A 20,434-nucleotide genomic window follows, 5' to 3' on the forward strand; every position below is an offset into this window, starting at 1 on the left:
AGCCTTACTCAACAACTCCACAACACTCCATGAATGTTTGGTCCAGTTGGTCCCTCAACTTTGAATGAAATCCAATCAGAGGATGCAGCTGTATTTCTAAAAGATTACAAAATCATCAAGTTAAGACCTTTGGTGTGTACTGTATGCTATCAAGTGTGTACGGCAGTGAAATGATATTGCTTGTACTGTAAATGCCCGCAGTTTGTTTGCCTGATATTTTTAGTCACTTTAACGTTTGCAGCTTTCTGAGGGGAAAAGGTTCAAAGGAACCCAGATGAAGTGAACCTTCAGCTGATTATTTAACACAAGAACACTTTGATGTAAAAATATCATTAATGAGTCAGCACATTGCCGGGGCTGTTTGTAAACTAGCAAATGTATTTGAACGAGAAACGAGAAGTGCTTGGGTGAGCATTTTTATTATGAACACTTGAACATGCATTTCATTCGTCAGAAGTTAAATTTTATGGATTCACATGAAATGTAGGATATCCGTTTACACATACAGTATTGAGAAGTACTTTTTTTCAAGGATCGAAATATTCCTAAACATACACTGCCTTTCAATCAATAAAATACCAAAAATACTTTGTTAAAGCCTGTTCTGGCTCTGAAATACATGCATACCTACTACTACTACTACTACTGCTACTACTACAAACCTATCTCTGTTATTTCCAATAACCTAAACATTCCATTAATACTCTCTGACTTCATTAAAGTTCAAATTTAAAAAATTGCAGCATGCATTCATGATGTATGGCACAGACACATCATGCACCTCGATATAAACATGCATTTGTTCCAGAATAAAGTTACAGTGAAACTCACAGTACAAACAAAATAAAATAAAAAAATCCAAAACAATAAAAAAATAGCATATGCAAAACCTACAATCAAGTTGCAATTTTATGTGTGAAAGAGTGTCCTGTTAACAGTGAACAGAGGCCTGTCTTTAATGAGATATCCCTCAATCTGAGATATTTTCATGTGCATGTCACACTTTTGTGTGATATAGTGGCAAAGAATGACTGAAAGACTGAGAATAGAGCTGTTCAGCCTCTTATTTTTCAACAGAAAAGTCAAGCAATCTTTAATAATATATCATAATACATTCTAGTAGGAGTGAAAATTATTTTAAAAGAAATGTTGAAACATTAGTTGGTCTGTTTTTTAGGTAGGATGTTTCCCAGCTTTTTATCTTCCTGAACTTTTTTAATTTGCGAACTCTCCTTCACACATCGACAGGAAAAACAACAACAGTGTTGTCTCCTAACAGGTCTCTTTGTTATTAGTGACATTACCAGTAGCTCCTTTTTATTCTAGTGTCAGAGTAAAGCCATTAAAGTGTGACAGTGAGGCAGCATACACAATACCAGGGCCCTGAAACTGAAGCAGCTAATGACATTTAGCCATCACAACAGTGCTTTTCCTACTGTGACATGCCAAAATATCTGCTGTGAAATACCTATTACAGAAAAATGTGATCCATGAAAAACACAAACGCACATCAGGACAACTAAGGTTGATTTCTACATGACTGACATCAAGGCAACATGACAGCTGTCCTTGATGCTTTTCCCCTTTAAGTTATTTGACAAAGTTGAAGGAAATTAATCATTTTTGCAAGCATGAAGAGTTTATCACAAGTTCCTGTAGCTAGACAAGGTGAATGTAATTCAGACTAAAATAAACTCCCAAACTCTGCACAAGTTGTGTATCGTTACTGTAAAGATCGCTGATAAATGTCACACATGCAGAGAATTTTTGGGATATCACCCTCACTGGAGATGGATTGGATTCTTACATGTAGTTGTTAACCACACCAGGATTAGTCATGTAATGATGTCGAACATGGAGGGGAAATCCCGACAACTGAGGATGAGAAGGAAACGTTGACGTGTTCCGGTACTGTGGTCGGAGACGTGGTGAACCCTGGAAGTGGAGTTTGAAAGTTGCCCATTCCCCAAAGGTCATATCTAGGAGGGCTTTAAGGTCATCAACATCCCCAAAAATCAGTGCTGAACCGTTGAGGTCATTTCTTCTTACAATATCAATGTACTTACTTGGGTATTCCATCCTCTCCAGCTAGGAAAAAAGAAGAAAATGTAAGAATTATATACAAAAAGGAGTGATAATATATTATTAATCCTAATCCACCCTGATATGAATGAATTGATCTAAACATCCTTTTTGTTACATTTGAGGACGTGCAGACATAGTTTTTATATTGTGTGAGGTGAATTAACACATTTATTTCAATACTGCTTTGTAAAGAAGGTACATTAAAGCTACACTCAAATTTTGCATCCACAGTGGGGTTAAATTTCAGATTTAGCCCCACTGTGGAATACTTTTTATTGTGATGATTTTTCAAAAAGGCCATTCAATATATTTACATTCAGTGTATGCCTCTCTGTAAAGTAATTTTCATTGATAGTGGTGAGGTCCTCCAGTTTCTTGCTTGATTAAAACTGCCTGTCTGGGCACAACATTTTTCAAGGAGGCTGGGAAACGCTCTGTGACCCTATGGGAGCTATGCAGCATGACATGCGTAATGAAACTAGAGCTGTGGTGTTGGTGGGTTACAGTAGACGGCCCTGGTAACAGTGTTACTGTGTCCCTTCGGGTGTTCTTTGGATGCACAGAGCATTACAGAACTTTTGGGTACACTCAAACTAATGGGAGCCGATATACAATAGTGTTTGCACAAAAAAGTATTTTTTATGGTCTTTTTTTACAGACATATTTGTTCTATGATAGTGCGCCAGCCATCGAGCAGCACAGAAACTGCAAACCAGGTTTCACTGCGCATGTGTTGTATCCCATTGATATGATGTCATATGGCGCTGTAGCTTCTCTTTTTAACATTTCTTGGAATTCATAGGCAATGTTGCGGCACGTAATTCAGCGTAACTGTTTGTAATTTTGGGTAAGCACTGTTGCTCCACAGCAAGAGGGTTATGAGTTTAAACCCTCCAGCTGGCCTGGGCCCCTATGTGTGAAATTTGCATATTCTCCCTGTGTCAGCACAGGGTTTCTCCTGCTTCCTCCAACAGCGAAAAGACATGCAGTTTAGGAACTGTTGACTTCAAATTGCCTGTAGGTGTAAACATGACTGTGAATGGTTGCCTGTGATAGTCTGGCGACCTGTCCAGGGTGTACCCCGTCACTTGCCCAGTGTCAGCTGGGATAGGCTCCAGGCCCCCCCCGCTACCCTGAATAGGGTTACAAATAATGAATCAATGTATGTCATTTTATCTCACTGACAGAGAACTCACTATTGACTGCTCACTCAACTAACTCTGCATCTGCAGCTGTATTACTGATGATACAAACTGAACATGTTCTACTTCTGCTGCATTCAACTGGTGATACATATGGTAGCTTTAGTTGTAATACCATCACAGTAAATGTGATGTATTTTGTCACAAAGGTTAGCTCTGGCAGTGATAATTCATCAGAAATGTCTCAACAAAACATATTCATTGGTTGTATTTTTTGACAGCGGATCACTTTATTTATTTCTTCATATTTTTTTGGGGGAAGGAGTGGGGTTCCTTAATTTGACAGCACACAATGTAAGCATGAAAGGGGGGAAAAGAGGGGATAACATGCAGCAAAGGGCCACACACTGAAAGCGAACCTGCAGCTGCTGCAGCAGAGTCATTGCCTTTATACATGGGGCACTCGCACTATCCAGTGAGCAACTGGGCACCCAAACAGCAAATCAGTTTTGAACTCAAGAAAGTAATGGAACAAGAAGGAGCAGCCACCATGAGTTGCAGGTGACTGGCTGCACACCCCAACTTCTCCTGCCATATAAAAATCAGATTGTTTATGCTCGTGGCATTATGGATAAAGGCCAATTATTGACTGACATCTTCAATAAAACATCATGAATTTGTTTGGCTAAACTTCAAACAGTAAAATCAGTTGTTCTACTATTGTATTTTTGATGAAATAGCTACTCAAAGTGTAAAGAGTCCCCATCCAGGGATCACAAGACTTTGCCTGAAAAGGGGAAAACAGATCAAGTGCTCCTGCCTGTGGAAGGACACTCCCCTCTCAGGTGGAACCCCTTCAGCTGAGTCAGAGACTTTAAATCCTGCCTTCCACCCATTGTTCTGTCTTTTCCACCCCAGCCATGCTGTGTGTGTCCTTTAAATTGAAGTGAATTTGTTTACTGCTATTTCTGTTGAGATTATTTGATGTTATACTGAGTTTTCTGTTACCACCAGTAACCATGGGTGTTACAAAATCAACCCAGACCAAAGTCTTAAAGATTCCATCTTACCTCTTTACATACATCCTCTGTAGTCATTTTGATGATAGTTGCGATTGACAGAGGAGCTAGGTTCCTCATCCAGCCAGAATCTTTCAGCCTGGATGTCCCTCTGATGTGAGCCAGCTCCCTTCTAATTGAATGATCGAGGTTCACTGTCACCACTTCAAGTGTCTTCAAGTCCCTTATGGTGAATTGGAAATCTACCATGAGAAATCTTTCAAACATCTCAGGATCTCCATCCTGCTCGAGGAGCTCCTCAATCTGTGCACTCATCACGTACAACTCTGCCCTGGACTCACTGAAGACTTTCCACAAGGTCTTTGAATCATCAACATTTGTCTGATTGATACTATCACTTTCTACACTCTGCTCAGCGTCTTCCACACACTGGATGATCCAGCTGAGGCGGCAAGGCCACTGATTAGCCAAGACTACCCATGCTGCGATGAATTCTGGTTGAGGAAGCTCTTTCTTCAAGGCCTTCATGATTGTCACAGTCACTCGAAAAGTGTTGATCGCCCTCCTCATAGACATGGCATCCTCTATCATGTACTTGTTAAGACTGGTTTCAGTGTTGGTCAGGATGCTCCTGAGCAACTTCTCTACCTCCTCCTCCTTTACATCTAGTGCTTCTGTATTTTTATCTATCAGTGGATATGCCTCCTTAGTTTCAAATGCAATCTCCACTGCATATAAATCTGGAGAAGGGGTCTTTTTGAGACTCCCAGTTTGACGATTATCTTCACTCATGCCTATATCCTCAGGGATTTTTGAATTCCCAGTAAGTTTGCAAAATATACTATGCTTTGAATCATTGCACAGCGGTGGGACCGTGAAAGGCAGAGTTACGATGTGGTTCAGCAGTGCATAAGCTCTGTCCTCTTTGCTGAAGCAGCCATCTGCAAAGTTCACTTTCTTCACAACAACATCTGGGTTGATGGCCAGAATGGAAATATATGGACTTTCCTCATTTGAAAGCAGAATGTTGATGGCATCCAGAACTGCAACTATTTTCTCGGGGGAGCAGCGGTCCAGATTGGTGATCTTCAGCATCACCCGGATCCTCCTCCTCTCAAACACCTCCATAAACTGGATAAACTGAGACAGAAACCACATTTCCTTCCTCACTTCGTTCATGAAGCCCAGTTGTTTGCTTACCCGCTCATTGTCCATCCCCTTCATGATGTTCAGATCCAAGGTGAAGATGAGGTTCTTACACATTGAAAAGATAAACTTCAATGCACTTGCTGCAGGGACCCCTAATGCAGCAATGAGCAGGCCCTCCCCTACACCCACATGGCTTTTTGTTCCATTCACCGCCCCTGGTTTCATCTCAGGTTGGGGAAAGCCAATGATCAACCAGAATAGTAGGATGGAAATTGGTATCACAAGAATGGTAAGGACGAGAAACCACAGAGGGCAGCAGCAAATCTTTTTGGACCTCCAATCGCTAGGACCATCTTCCACAATCTGATTTTTCAAAACAAAACAGAACAAACAAGAGGCGGGTTAGATTCCAAGGCTGTGTTTTTAGTCATATTCTCTAGAAATGGCAATGTTAGCTGCCAGTTTGTTGGTTGGTCCCAGTCAACATTTATATGTGGGGCCCATGTGGGTAGTAAATGGACTGAAAAACTGACCCTATATGAGATTGTCCACAGTTTCCATAATGGCCCCATGCAAATTGCCCACATTAGTGGGTTTACTCAAGTGGGCCCCACATGGGTTATGCTAGGGCTACCTGGGTACCAAGTGGGTGTGGGGCCACATGGGCAAACCCACCCATGTGGATTATTGGCACAGGGGCATCATGGAATCTATGGACAGTCCCATGTAGGACCCATTTTTCTGTCCATTTACTACCCACATGGGCCCCACATATCAATGTTTGCTGGGGGCTGCGACTTTTGCACGGATTGAGTTATCAATGACAACTATAAGATAGCTCATAGATTGCCATAAAATTTGGTACATATGTTTATTGTGCCCAGACGACGAGTCATAATTGACCCTGATTTTTTTACAACACCATCAGCAAGTCAATTGTATCACTTAACCAGCGGCATCTGCCGGATTGGCATATACAGAGATTCATAGTAAACCCTGTAGATTTTAATCTAGTCCCATCAAAAGAATTACATTTTGTTTATGAGTGAAATATCTCCACAACTGTTGGTTAGATTTTTGATTATGACACCCCCTACCCCCAAGATAAATTGTAATAACTTAAGTGAAACTGTGACTTTTTTTGTGATCTACTACTTTAATTTTCAAAATCAGAAAATGTTACACTGCTGGCTATGCAGTTGAAAGGTGCACATACTTTTGAAATTGGTGCTATATGATCAGAGAAAAATATCAAAGGGGCTATGGCATTCGGTTTTGCTCAAAAGGCAGAAAACCTACATCTACCAGAAGATATTGAATGGTTCTGCTGTTAGGTGAAGGAATTTATCTTGGCTGCTCTGATCTTTGACAAAGGACATAATTGCAGGTGGTTGGTAAATCAAATTAGAATCAAACAGCAAGTTAAAATAGGTTTCTGGATGTATTTGAGACGAGAAATAGGCAATGCAGTAAGATATTCTTGGTTCAATTTAATCAGCACTGCTTATTTTAACTGTTTCATCTAACTTTTACAATACAGGAAACAGTATGATGCCCACTTCCTGCTCAAAAAGTAGTGTATTACAGCCCAACAGTGTATTACAGCCCAACAGTGTGCTTAAATGTGTTTCTAAAGACATTTTAGGTGATAAATAGGCAATATAGTAACATACTCTTGATTTTATTTGTTCATCACTTCTCATTTTACAGCTTGATCGAGTTTAGTCTAAGTTTTGCAAAGAGAGAAGGGCGGGTTTCTCTCTTGAACCATCATACTCTTTGTGTCCGCTCATGGCGCGTCTTCTACATTTAACAATACGTTCATGAGCAACTTTACCGGACAGAGTGACTGGGGCTGATGGTTAAAATGGGATAAAGAGGAGGCGAGTGGAGATGGATTAACGAGCAGAGTAGAAGCTGGTGCAAAGTGAGGAGGACTTCGCGGTGCACGAGATTTACAGATGTAACGACCAGACAGGTGAGTGCAAAGTGGCGTGGCGTTCACCTGTGATTGTACACTGTAGGCTAACCGTTGTGCAAAAACCGAGTTTTTAGGCCTAATTCTTTCCGCATGTCCATGCTGTTTAACAGAGAGACTGGGGCTGGTGGTCAAAATGGAGACGGATTAATGAGCAGAGTTGAAGCTGATGCAAAGCGAGGAGGACTTTCTGGTGCACGAGATTTACAGTAGGACATCCAGACAGGTGAGTACAGCAAACTCATAAAGTGGCGCGGTGTTCACGTTGTGCACCTTAGGCTACATGTTGTGCAAAAACTTAGCAGCTTTCCTGGCTTTGATGTGCGTGTTTGTGGCTGCAGCAGCAGTTTTTAGGCCAATTTATTTCTACATGTCCATGCTATCTACCTAAGTGATGTTTTATCTTGCTGTTGATATTACACATTCTGCAAAGCAATGTATGTACTGAATATATGTTATGTTATATTACTTTATGCAGCCGCTGTGTCATCTGTAGCTCTTTTTATTTGTTGTCTGTCATGTTTGTGTAATTGTCTGGCTCCCTCTGGGCTGTTCATTTGAGCTGTGTGCAAAAGTTGCAAAGTACTTTCTATCCATGGTCTATGGTTTGGGCAAAGAGCCTCTGTGCTGTGATGTGTGTGTTGACATGTTGATGCACCTTTTGTGGTCTTTTGATGAGTTTTTTGATTTGATAATGGCCATATTACTATATACGTCATATAATCTTAGGTTTTTTCCTCATCCACTACCCTTACTGTGTAAAATGTAATGCAATAACATCTATCTAGAGTACATTTTAACTTATTTTTCTTATTTTTACTCTGCTCCAAGTACTCTTTACATCCCTGCATATCTTGTAATAGTAGGCCCATACCGAGGGCTGCATGCAATGCAGAAAGAATCATATTGCAATTATTTTGATAAATACTGTGATATAAGATACACTTTTAGTGGGAATGGTAGCTTTTGCATTTCACTTTTTTCTAAGGAAAACTAAAACATAAAAAAGATGATGAATTGATCTTTGCTAGGGTCTGTACCAAAAAAAAAGCATGTTTCCTGACGTCTGAAATATGATTTGTAGATCGGGGCCTCTCTGTAGCACCAAAATACTTAATTTGACATGTATGTTGTGACACATTTTGCCTTCATTAAAAATTGTAGCTCCTGTGATTTGAATAGTTTAATAAATGTGGCCATATTGCAATTTTTTATAATATTCTGGTTAATTGTGCAGACCTAATATCTTTGCCAAGCATAAAGGTAATGTAAAAATTTAAAACAAAACAAACAAACAAAAAAAATCCTGTAAAACTCATCTCACTAAAAACAAGCTTTGGAGGTGCTGTCTCCAAAACCAAAGTGAATTTGACCTATTTCAACTAATTAAAGTGGCATAATTAAAGTGTCATCATATGACCTGACATATTGGCAGAAATGTTCATATGAAACAGATACCAATATTTTATTTGAAAGCTAATTTTTGCAGATACTCTATTGTGCATCCCTACAACAGACATTGACCTGACATGAGATCTCACTGGGAACGATTGTCTGCCAAAAGTCAAAACTGAGGCTAGATAAAATACTTTGTTTTACGTCCAAATATGTGTAAAACTACTGACAGGCTTATCATCCTGTTAAGTGCAAAGTAGCAAATGTTGACATCTCACTTAACATGCTAAATGAAGGCAGTGAGCATGGTAAACATAACCTACCAAACATCAGTATGTTAACTTTGCCATTTTGAGCATGAATGCAGCTCGAAGCACAGCTGCACCTGAGTGCAGCCACACTGAGCCACTAGCATGACTTGAGAAAAGTTAGGGAAATACACGAACCTTCCTCTTGACTTCGTCTTCTTCATCATATTGCGCCACACGGTAGAGAGCAAGGTGCAATTTCCCAAAGTTCATCTGCATGGCTTGAAACAGCCGTATGGCTAGCCCCGCCCAAAGCAGGTCACTGCCTGCAAAATGCCAGGCACTGAAATGTACATAAATAAACCTGACGTTATGGTGATGCTGGTTCTCCATGGTCAGAATGGGTCTATAGAAGAGCATTCGGCCAATGAGTGCTAGAAAGCCACAAATTGATGGAGTAGCTGAGCGAGGCCTGTATCTTCCTTTGTCTTCCTTCTCTATCCTTGAAGCCTCCCGCTTCATGTACACTGAAAACACAATAAAGTGATAAAATTTACTTTTAGGACACAGTATTTACCTGGTTGGAGTGCATGCAAAGAATATAAATCAATGAAGACACGTGTTGTTGGCTTGGATATAAAAAAGAAAACAAAGAGAAGCTTTTTAAATGTTATAGCAACAAGTTGAATTTAACTTATTTTGATCTCTCCAACTCTTGATATAATGCCATGGCCATGGCACTAAGCCTACAACCTATTCCAAGAAACATAATCAACCTGGCTTTTCTGCAGAAATACTTGCAAAGGATTGTGCTTTTTCCGTAATTCAAGTCTCAAGGCAAGAAGCATGATTAAAAAACAACAACATCTAAACAAATGTAGAGTCATTGAATGACTATTCATTTTGCAACATTTCTAACCTTTATTATTGTATGGGCACATGTGAACATAAAACCTGGTCCACCTGTCTGACAAGGTTGAAAACAAATCATCATCCTTCACTGCAAAAACTGATAACACAAAGAAACGACCTTAAACTTGTCTTTTGTGTTGGAGCCCTTTCACAAGAGCTGCACATGTCCCATTCAGTCTGTTCAAAGTCACTTGTCTATAAAATATAAACCTGTATTTTTCCTGTTTGAATCTTCACATATTTCATGTCAAAGGTCACTACGTGCTCATCTGTGGAATTGGATGTCTTGTGATATTGGATTGGTTGCTTTTTTAGGTGGTTCTTTTTAAAATGTGCTTTGTAGCTTAAAGTTCAACATGAAGTTAAAATGTAGTTTTGCAGACATTGGTATAAGTGATAGAGGGATTGTTGGGTACTGTACATAGCATGTTGAGCCTCTTAAAGGAGCACACTGTCTTTTTAAGGCAGCCCTTTTATTTGCTATACATTCTTTATGACATAAAACAGTTGCAAATATTTGAGGTGTGTGATTAAGGGAAAACCTTTCCCCCTCATCGATCTACACTCATTCCCTGCAATGACAAAATGAAAGCTGTATCTTCAGAAATGTTTATATTTGTAAATGTAAATGTTTGAAATGTCAAATAAGTATTCAGACTCTTTATATGACACTTGAAATTTAGCTCAGGCGCCTTACAATTCTCTTGATCATCTCTGAGATGATTCTACACCTTAATTGAAGTCCACATATCTAGACTGTATATGAGGTCTCCCTATCGAGCACAGGTTCAGGGGCCCAAAGTGTCTGGCCCTGCACTCCCAAGCCTTCACCTGCAAAATGTTGACCAACAAGGAAGAGACACAAATACCACTTTCCCACCAAAATTAATGTGTGCATGAGTTTTTTTTTTTTTTTAAACATGGGTAAACCTGCGAAAAAAAGGCCATAGACTGTTTTCCCCTTGCGCAGAGAGCAGTGCTGTGTACACGGTGCTGCAGTACATGAGTAGTTGTGTGGGTTTTTGATGTTTTGTTGAGTCTACTCACGGTACAGGCTGGAGAACAGGCAAACAGTCGACAACAGCACGTACAGAGGTCGGGGAATACTTAACAATGATTACTTCTCTATTTACATCTCTTACTTATTCAGTCTCTCTTTCAAACTTGGTGCAGACTCATTTGGATTGATGTTTTGCTTAGGAGTTGACAGATGGTAATTAGTGGCAGTGCGTCATTGCATCTGGCCGGTTAAGGAGCTAAAATTAGCATGTTTAAAATTAGCACGTTCATCTGGGTATTTTGTTCCTATTAATGCCGATTGGAGCTGGAGTTGATAAATACCGGCGACTACTGCAAAATCATTTGACCTGGGTGTGAACGATTGTACAAATTCCCATTGCATTAAAAAGCCACATTAGTGTTTTGGGTTTTTTTTTTTTGCAGTGGCAATGAGATTTAAGAGACATAAAACAACAAAAAGATGCATAATGACAACAAAGAGGCAGAAAACATCAACAGAGAAAAAAACACCACAAATTTTGTGTCTTGCTGTTATGTAGGAGAAATGATGGGGCCTTTAGCATATATGTGCCCAGGAGCCCATTTCCTCCTAATCTGCCCATGCTCACAGCTGACAATGCATTTCAGACTGAGAGGCAAGTCATGAGGTTGAATAAACCGCCAGCAGAGCTTAGTGACAGGTTTGTGTCAAGGCACACATTGGGGCAAGGCTACAAAAAATCTCCTTCATTGAAAGTTTCAAGGAGCACAGTAGCCTCCGTATTTCTTAAATGGAACACGTTTGAAACAACTGAGCAATAGTGGCAAGGAAAGTACTTGGTGAGTGAGGTGACTAAGATCCTGATGGTCACTCTGGCTGAGCTCCATGAGAGAGACTACAGCACTTCACCAATCTTGGCTTTATGGATGACACTTGAAAGTCTGCTTGGAGTTTGCAAAAAAAAAAAAAAACACCTAAAGGACTCTCAGACTTTGAGAAATACGATTCACTGGCCTGATGAAACCTAGATTAAACGGTTTGGCCTCAGTTCTAAGCGTCATATCTGGATGAAGAAGACTTGAGGCTGTAATCGCTGCCAAAGGTGCTTTAACTAAGTACTGAGTTAAAGGTCTAAATACATTTGGCTGGAAAGTGAGTCATCATGATCTAAGTGTATACAGAATTTTAAATAGATTTCAGAGATAACAGCGCCAGTCCAGTAACAATCAGTGCTTTGAAGGCATAGCGATCAACCTGACATCTTCTGTTTTCACCCCAATAATAACAAAACCTGTAGTACTGGATCCTGCCTCCAGTCACTGGAATAGCAAAGGTATCAAATTGGGAGACTTATTTAAAAAAAAAAAAAACAGCTCCCCAAAACATGATTTTATTTTGATATCATTTAAATAAAACATTATATTGGAAAGAGCACAAACTTTATAGATCACCCTGGTATATTTGGAGATGGGATGTTGATCTGTTTCAGCAGCGAGGGAGGGCGTCTCTCCGTTTGTTTTATGATGTAATGTGTGGCATTTCTAATACACAGAGGATTAAAGGTTTATGGAAGAAGGAGTTTTTGGTGACTAATAAAGAGGAGGTAAGGGAGGATATTCGGAGTTATGTCAAAAAGGTCTCCATCTGTACTCAAACAAAAGTTCTGAATTAAATTTAGAAAACATAATTCCCCCTAATCCAAGGCATTCTTTTAACCCCTTACCTTCTGAGATAGGTACCCAACTCCTATTGCCTACGGTCATTAATTACAGAACTGTTTGTCAAAAATACTACGTGAAATGCAGAAAACATTTGACAAAGATTTAAAAAGGATTCAGTGTCTTCCGAGCTTGGGCTTCTCGCTGTTTGTAGAAAAAGGTTATATACCATTCTTACTTTAGCTGCTAGAAAGAAATATCATTACAGTGGACTAGTGATAAGGGACTTCTGGTAAGGGAAGGTGCAGAGTTATATTTGAGCTGACTCTTTGGAATATTTTATTTTACATACCAAAGCAAATCAGTTCTACAGTGTCAGGCAGCCCTATCTGAATTATCTTTACTATTATTTTACAAGGAGTTTCCTGAATCTGTGATTTACCTGCAACAAACACTATTTTCTGTAGCTTCCTTTATATGTTTGTTGAGCTTAGCAGTTTTTTTTTACTGTTAGTGCTTATGTTTTGCTCTTGTTGAAAATAGGAACATTTAATAAATATATTGTTCAAACTTCTATATGTAATTTTAATAAAATCCTTGTTATTTGTGACACCTCTCTCCTGAGAAAGTCAATATGCTGTTGCTTGTGCTTGCAATCTGTATAGCTGCAAACCTGCAGCTGCTCCACCTTAGAGTTTAGCAATACCCCAAAACAACATTTGATCTGGATAAGATTTGGCTAGGAGTAGATTAGCAATGTATGGGATTAGGATCACATCTTCAGGTTTTGAAATATCTAATTTTGAGATTTATTCCTACCTGTATAAACTCTAAACTGGATTAAATATATTGAAATATGGGCGCATCTGCCAAAACAGCGCCAACCATTGAAGGAACATGAATAAAAGTCTGGGAAGGTCTCCGTGTTTTTAAGTTATGCTACAATTTGTTCGGCCATTAGCAATAAAGAATAAAAAAATTTATTACGGCTAAAAAGTTAGACACAGATCCTAAAAAAAAGATAAGATTGATTTTTCAGGGTTTTTTTTTTAAAAAAAGGGAGAGATGACTGGTTGCTCCGTCGGCTATGATTAAACGTCGGTCAAAAACTTTCGTTGGGTGCTTATGGAAAACAGGAACCAATAGGATAATCAGGAACTTACAAAATGTAAAAAAAAAAAAAAAGTGAAGAACAAGGAGGAATTACTTTAAAAAGCTGTTATTATAGTGGCTTAATCATTGAAAAAGCCAACATGTTTTGACCACCACTGTCTTCTTCAGGGCTTTAAAAGCAGTTGTTTCAGTGTTTTTTGTTTTAACAAATCTGGAATTAATCTAAAATCCTTTTTGTTGCTTTGCCATTATTTAGTGTAGATTGAAGAGGGGGTACAATTATTTATTATTTCTGATTTTTAGCATAAAGGTACAGCATGACAAAATGCAAGTCAAGGGATCTTAAGACTTTCTGAAAGCACTATGCTGTATGGAGAATTAGGGTATGTGTACTTAAGGACAAAGAGATGCCCTGGAGGCCTGCAGAGCAGAAATACAAAGTCCACTTTTCAGTCAGTGAGTTGTGAAAAAGTCATTAAAGCACGAGCCAGCTCTGAGGTGCTGCACAGCTCATTCAAATGCCAAGAAGTAGCTCTCATTTTCTGACTGCAGCGGCTAAGAGCATGCAAGAATTAAACATTGAGTTTATTTACTATGATGTAATCATATTGTGCTGCCAAAGTCTATTAACAGGTGCAGTTTCTACAGTTAACAGATGATTGTTTCACACACTCCAGTGGACACTGAAAGCAGAGATGGTCTGTTTGCATGTAAATTATTTGTAGTTTGAATTCACTTCTGAGAATTTGGCACAGGCTATGTCTGTGCCAAAGCCAGCTGCTGATCTGGCCAATCATAAGTTGGCGATGGTGACTGAGAGGCTGAAGGTGGGAAATGAGAAGCCGACTTTTCAATCAACCAACGTGGTAACTCGTGTCGAACCCAGCAACCCACTGGAGCGGCTACTGGAGCAGCTAGTCATTAGCTTCTGAAGCTGCTAACTAGCATGCTGAGGCTAGCAATATACTGGAGATGCTATGGGAGCAGCTGGTCATTAGCGACCAGGGCAGACAGGGACTTCATGATGCTTTCAGGTGTGCCTCGTAAACTCTGAAATCTGTACTGGAATGGCCACAAAGACAGTGGTGTGTGCAGACTCTTCTTACTGGAGTGGCCAAAGTGGGGCACTGACTTATGCAGGGATGGCATGAAGTATGAGCGCTGCTGCGGGTGTCGACATAACTTTAATGTACCATTTTTGTCTCCACTACCCAAACCCATTTTACTTTAATTATTTCGCAGTGTCTTACACTCCTGTTCATAGTATAGTTTAAAAGATTAATAGACCTACCAATTATAACACGACAGATGGACACAGAACAAAGGTAAAATTAAAAGTCCCAAACTTTAGTAAAGAAATTGCTCCTCCAAAAGTAAATAGTACAAAAGCAACTATAAAGTACCAACAAAATTAAGAAAAATAAGCTTGTGTGGGTCAGGGTTACTTTATAACAGTTATATCAGTTTATTTGTATATATAATTAGTCAGGCTAGACACTACTCTGGCACATTACTGCGTCTCAAGTTTAAGAATGAATTGCACTTATAAATGAAAATTCACTCTTTAAACAAGAACACAGCTTCTGCAGGCGTACATTGAAATGTTTTAAGACCTTATAATATGCTTAACTTTTTACCCACAGACTGTAGACACTTTGTCATCAGACTTTGAGTGTTTACTTACCTTCCATTTGTTCGAGGATCATATTAATTCGATTCTGACATGAAGAGTAGAGTCCCACAGTTGCAGGTGATGAAACTTTTGTCAGGGTCTTGGACAGCGCATATGCGTAAATATCATCTGAAAGGAGATTTCAAACAACAAATCATTAATTTTACATTTCATTTTGTATTCAAGTAAACTTAGCTGATACTTTTATCCACAAAGTTTTCTCTTAACAAAGAAACATTAAAGCGACCTGAAGTTAAAAGATTATTTGTCATACCCGTTCAAAGAATCACTGAGAAAACTGGATCTATGGTCGACACGCTCTAACTGACAATGTTTTTGATTAAAGTCAAACAGTTTTTTTTTTTTTTTTAACTTCAGCTCAGTAATGCTAAACTAAACTGAAACAATGGTGTAGGTGAAAAACACTTATTCATATTAGCACTAATAAGGTGAGCTCATTACAGGAAAACAGCAATTACAGATTCAGAGGAAAAGAAGAAATAAAAATAGAGCCCCTGAACGAGAGTGGAGTAGCCACTAGGCTATAAAACAGGTGGCATTAAACTTTAAACTGTAAAGTCGGTAGATACGAAGGCTTGTCACTTTGGAAATCACAGTTGTCATCAAGTTATCAAAACAAACTGCTAGATGAAGAGTCACTGGCAACGTAACAGTCAAAACAGTAGCAACAAATGAAAAGAAAAACACTTAATTCGTCTCTTTTCCAGTTATAATGATATCCTTGTCATCACCCGGTTTAACAGTAAGATACAGCCTGTTATCTCTTCAGCACGAAGAGAAAAAAACCTGTTGACAGCCAGTTACAGAGTTAGGTAATTGTGAAGTGTAAATTCAGTGTGATTAAATCAGTGAAATGATTTTTTTATAGTATGAACAGAAATACCATTTAAGAAATTATATCAACAGTAAAACAGAAGTACATCCTCCATGCTGTGCGCTCCTTGCAAATTGATTAATGACAACCAATTAAGAAGTAAACTGTCATAGCGAAGGAGCTTAAAGCAGCACAAATCATCCGTTACCGCTGGCTGAATTATCTCCGTTATGATAAAAAACAGCATAACTGAGCTTTTACTACTATAACTACTACTACTACTACTACCACTACCAGTATTACTTCTCCTAATAATAATTATAGTTGCTTTGCAGCAATGAGAGGGGACCGATATTTCCAGGAGGAAGATGATAAAAGGTAGAGTAAGAAGACAGTGAGAAGCACGGGGAGGTCCATCAGCAGAACTGCCCAGACCACGGCTATTTAAAACATCTTAAAATAAAAAAATAGCCTAGAAGTCACGTGTCTCTAATGCATGCAGCACAATATGCCTTATGGCACAGCTCGAATATAACAGGTGTAAGTACTGAAATGAATGATGGCTGAATTCTATTTAGCTGCGTTGGTTTCAGGATTGTTGTATCCTTCATGCTCGCTCACTGTCACTCTCACGGGAGCACTTGAATGATCAGAGTCATCATTAGTGTTATTAGTAACACCTGTGCTTTTCTTTCCATGACAAGACATAAATAACTGCTGTGAGAGAGGACTATGCCTGAATAGGCACCGGCTTGTTTATTCTAGTTCACTCAGGACTCAAATTCATAACCTCAGACACTAAGTGTGAGTCAGGATCTTGTTGAGCTCTCTGCCAGGTGAGAAGCCATAGATTAGCCTCACAGGATGACTTCAGCAATCAGCAACGTTTAATTTAACCCTTGTGTTTTCCTTGTGGTAAATCTGACCCCAAATGAAATCTTTTGCCATCAAAATATGTTCTTTATAATTATATAAACCTAGGGTCTATTGGCCCTAAATTCCAAAATGAAGGGGAAGTGGTAATGGGTTGGACTGAAGTAAGACTAAAGGTGTAACACAGAATTGATTGACAATTTATACAATATGCTTTAAATAACAGTGAAAACAGGGCGGGGTCAGAATGACTCCAGGTTACACAAATGAGGACATTACGAGGGCAGACTAAAAACCAGTGTTGGTTCAGACAGGCTAAGGAACAGAGACTGCAGATACCATGTGCACTTCCATCCTCATTCAGACATAACAAGCATTTGCACTAAATTCATGAAAACATTCATTCACAAAGTGAAACTGAAAGTGAAAATTGAACCCTTCTGAGCAGCAGAGGAGAAAGCAGTGCAGCATACATGTTATAATGTGCATATAACTCACCTGTTGTTGTCTTATACATGATGACTGTGTCGTGGGATGTGCAGCTTTCCACAGAAAACCCGTTTGACCTGTGGTGAATGAGAAACAGCAGGGAACTTAGTGCAGGCAGTGGAGGTCTGTGTGTGTGTGTGCTTTAAATGACTGCACTGTCAATGTTGCTTTTCGTCACCGGCGAGGGGAGTTCCAATGCAAAAACCAGCTGATTTGAACACCCTGAGTACACTTTGTTTATCTTCAGGATTTGGCGTGAAAGATGTTTGTTTGTATACTAAACACCAACAGCTAAATGAAAAGCACTACTATGTGGATTGAGCGTCCTTGAGAGTGCTTACATTGCAAAAACAGAAATACACAACCCTCTTTTTGTTCTTTTTTTCCCCGAGTTTTGAGTGACAGGCATTTAAGTGAATTGTTTTAAGATGATATTCTGACATTCATGCATGGCTGTGCACCCTCCCTGAGTTCAGGCTGTTCTTTTTTTATGTGCATTGAAATGTCAACAGTTTTGCTGTGTCAATGATTACCTGACATTACCTCGTCCCTTTACCTGCCGGCAACATATTTTGTTCTTGCCTGCACATGCCTAATGGACTTATAGACGCTTTCAGACCAAAGAGAAAACAGCGTAACTGACAGACTTATAGTTTTAAGAAAGTTTATGTTTAACTTCGATTGCATAACCTTTGATCAGTGTGCACAGAAGAATACACAATCATAACCATAAAAGTGCAATTATGCTCATCGAGTTTATAAAATAATGACCAAAGTGGTAGAAATGTTTCACCCATGGATCAAACTTACCTGGTTTAAGTTCCAAATGTCAGTTTTTATGTTGACTCATGTTTAAATCGCTACTTGTAACGTATCCAGAAAAGACAAGGACTATGCAGCTAAGGTGTACTGAGCCTTGCTCCCCTGGGACTTGAGTGTTGTAAAACTTTACAACACAGATAAGAGAGGGGGGGGGGGTGGGGGGGGAGTCACCTGATAACCACAGGCACTGACTGTGGGATGTACACTTTCCAGGAAGTGAGGTCACAAGCAGGATGAAATTACTTTTGATTGATGGAGCTGTACATTTCTTCCTTTCTCCTATTCCAATCTGTTACACCATACCCCTCCTGCTGCTCCCAATCTTCTCTCTATTCATAGAATCGGAGTGAAGTGGGTAGTTCCTGAAAGCATTACGAGGTAGAAAAATCCCCTTTTTTTTCCCGATAGCTTCTGGCATTCGCCGTCCAACTTTTTCAGTCCCCGGAAAAATCGAACAAATGAGTGATTTTCATGCTGGAGCCTTGGGTGTGCATGATTCATGAACTGGATTCCTAGTTTGGAGTCCCTCAGGTTGGGAATGGCTGGATTGCTCTTCTTGGCCTGAACTGATGTGCAGAGCAGTTAAGATGCCAAAGCAGCAGCACCAAAGCCCTTTTTTGCCCAGAGCAGGATATGTTGTGACATAACTGGTTAGTCAAGCTTTGACAAACAAGCTAGCAGCCTAATTTCCCTTGGCATTTCCTTGTTTTTTTGCATTAGCCTACGTTTCCCATCTGGTGTCGCAGTGTACCTCACAACATGAGTCCTTCACAAGCCACTGCAAATACATTTTGTGAAGTAAATCAGGTCAAAGTGGCTTTTTTAATACAGAAATTCCCAATGTAACATTTAAAGCCATTTTTTCATGCATGTCGTGGCTGAAATAAAAAGATTTTCCATCTGCACTAGGAGACATCAATTGGTGGCTTCTATTGCATAAACAAATGCATTTAATCATGGTGTAAATAAATAAATACATTTACAGGTGTAAAAAAATATGTATTAATCCAGAGCCCTGCATGTGCACACATACAGGACCATAATCATTCGCTGTAGAGGCAGCCAGGTTTCATTTTAAATTTAATTTAGGTGAAATTAAAGATTCATTATACAACAAGTAGGTCCAACCAGATGATTTGATAGGAACTTTAGTTTCACTTTCACTTGAGGCCAAGGGGACATAAAATAGCAACTTAAAGTTACACATGAAAATATAAATAAAGTAATAGTTCAAGTGCTACTTATAATGATAGGAATGATTGCTTTATGTTATTATACAAAGTAACTTTTCAAGTCAAAAATAACAATGTTGAATGCTTCCTGGTGAAATATTCATCTTTCCATAGTATCCTGTAAAACATGAAGTATGGTGGCTTAATAAAATAACCACAAAATAAAATGCGTACAGTAACTAAGCAAACATTGTTTGTTTGTTTCCCTAATTATTTTTTATTTCTTGCTTCATACTCTTCATACTTTGAAAATGAAGGTCTTCCAAATAGATTTCCAGAGTCTTAAATAAATGTTTGAACATTACACTCGAGGGGAAACTTTACCGTCATTATTGACAGTGATAATTTAGGATCTTGGTGCTGAATTTGATTTAGGAAGGAAACTTTTATTCGTTAAGCCCGACATAGAGGACAGAATCTTGTGTTTGCAGTTTTAATGTTATATGTCAGAAGTTGCATTCTTGTTCGATAAACGTTTCACCGCTGCAGCAGTAACTTTTGGGTGTTATAAGTCAGCATGGCCTGGGCACTTTTATTCATGGCACAAATAACGTAATACCTGTAACAGGGTTGCAGCAGATGGTGCCCTGGTACGAGCATTGAAATTTTCCTACTGTGTCCATTTGCTTATCTACGATATTGGGGAAAAAAATACGACTGGATGGAGAATCTCACAATTACTTTAGCTATTTTCAAAAGGGAGACTTTTCACATATACTGTCATCTGGTTTCAGGTTTTAATTGTAGCTATAAAATGTTTAAATTAAAAAAAAAAACCCTTGTTGATGATAATAATAATAACACTAATTCTG

At 39.0% G+C, this 20,434-nt stretch overlaps 1 protein-coding gene across 1 annotated transcript; it reads right to left on the bottom strand.

Moving 5' to 3' along the window:
- Nucleotides 1–64: 64 nt before the first annotated feature.
- nkpd1 (NTPase, KAP family P-loop domain containing 1) lies at nucleotides 65–18,544 on the bottom strand. The gene is made up of 6 exons (XM_042492707.1): nucleotides 18,379–18,544; nucleotides 17,578–17,645; nucleotides 15,384–15,500; nucleotides 9,215–9,543; nucleotides 4,298–5,758; nucleotides 65–2,088 (listed from the first exon to the last, which is right to left on the bottom strand). The coding sequence occupies exons 2-6, from the start codon at nucleotides 17,594–17,596 to the stop codon at nucleotides 1,804–1,806; spliced, it is 2,211 nt and encodes a 736-aa protein (XP_042348641.1). The 5' UTR covers nucleotides 17,597–17,645; nucleotides 18,379–18,544; the 3' UTR covers nucleotides 65–1,803.
- Between the last annotated feature and the right edge of the window lie 1,890 nt (nucleotides 18,545–20,434).

This window comes from Plectropomus leopardus, chromosome 1, assembly GCF_008729295.1.
Source record: "Plectropomus leopardus isolate mb chromosome 1, YSFRI_Pleo_2.0, whole genome shotgun sequence".
In the NCBI taxonomy this organism is placed as follows: domain Eukaryota; kingdom Metazoa; phylum Chordata; class Actinopteri; order Perciformes; family Serranidae; genus Plectropomus; species Plectropomus leopardus.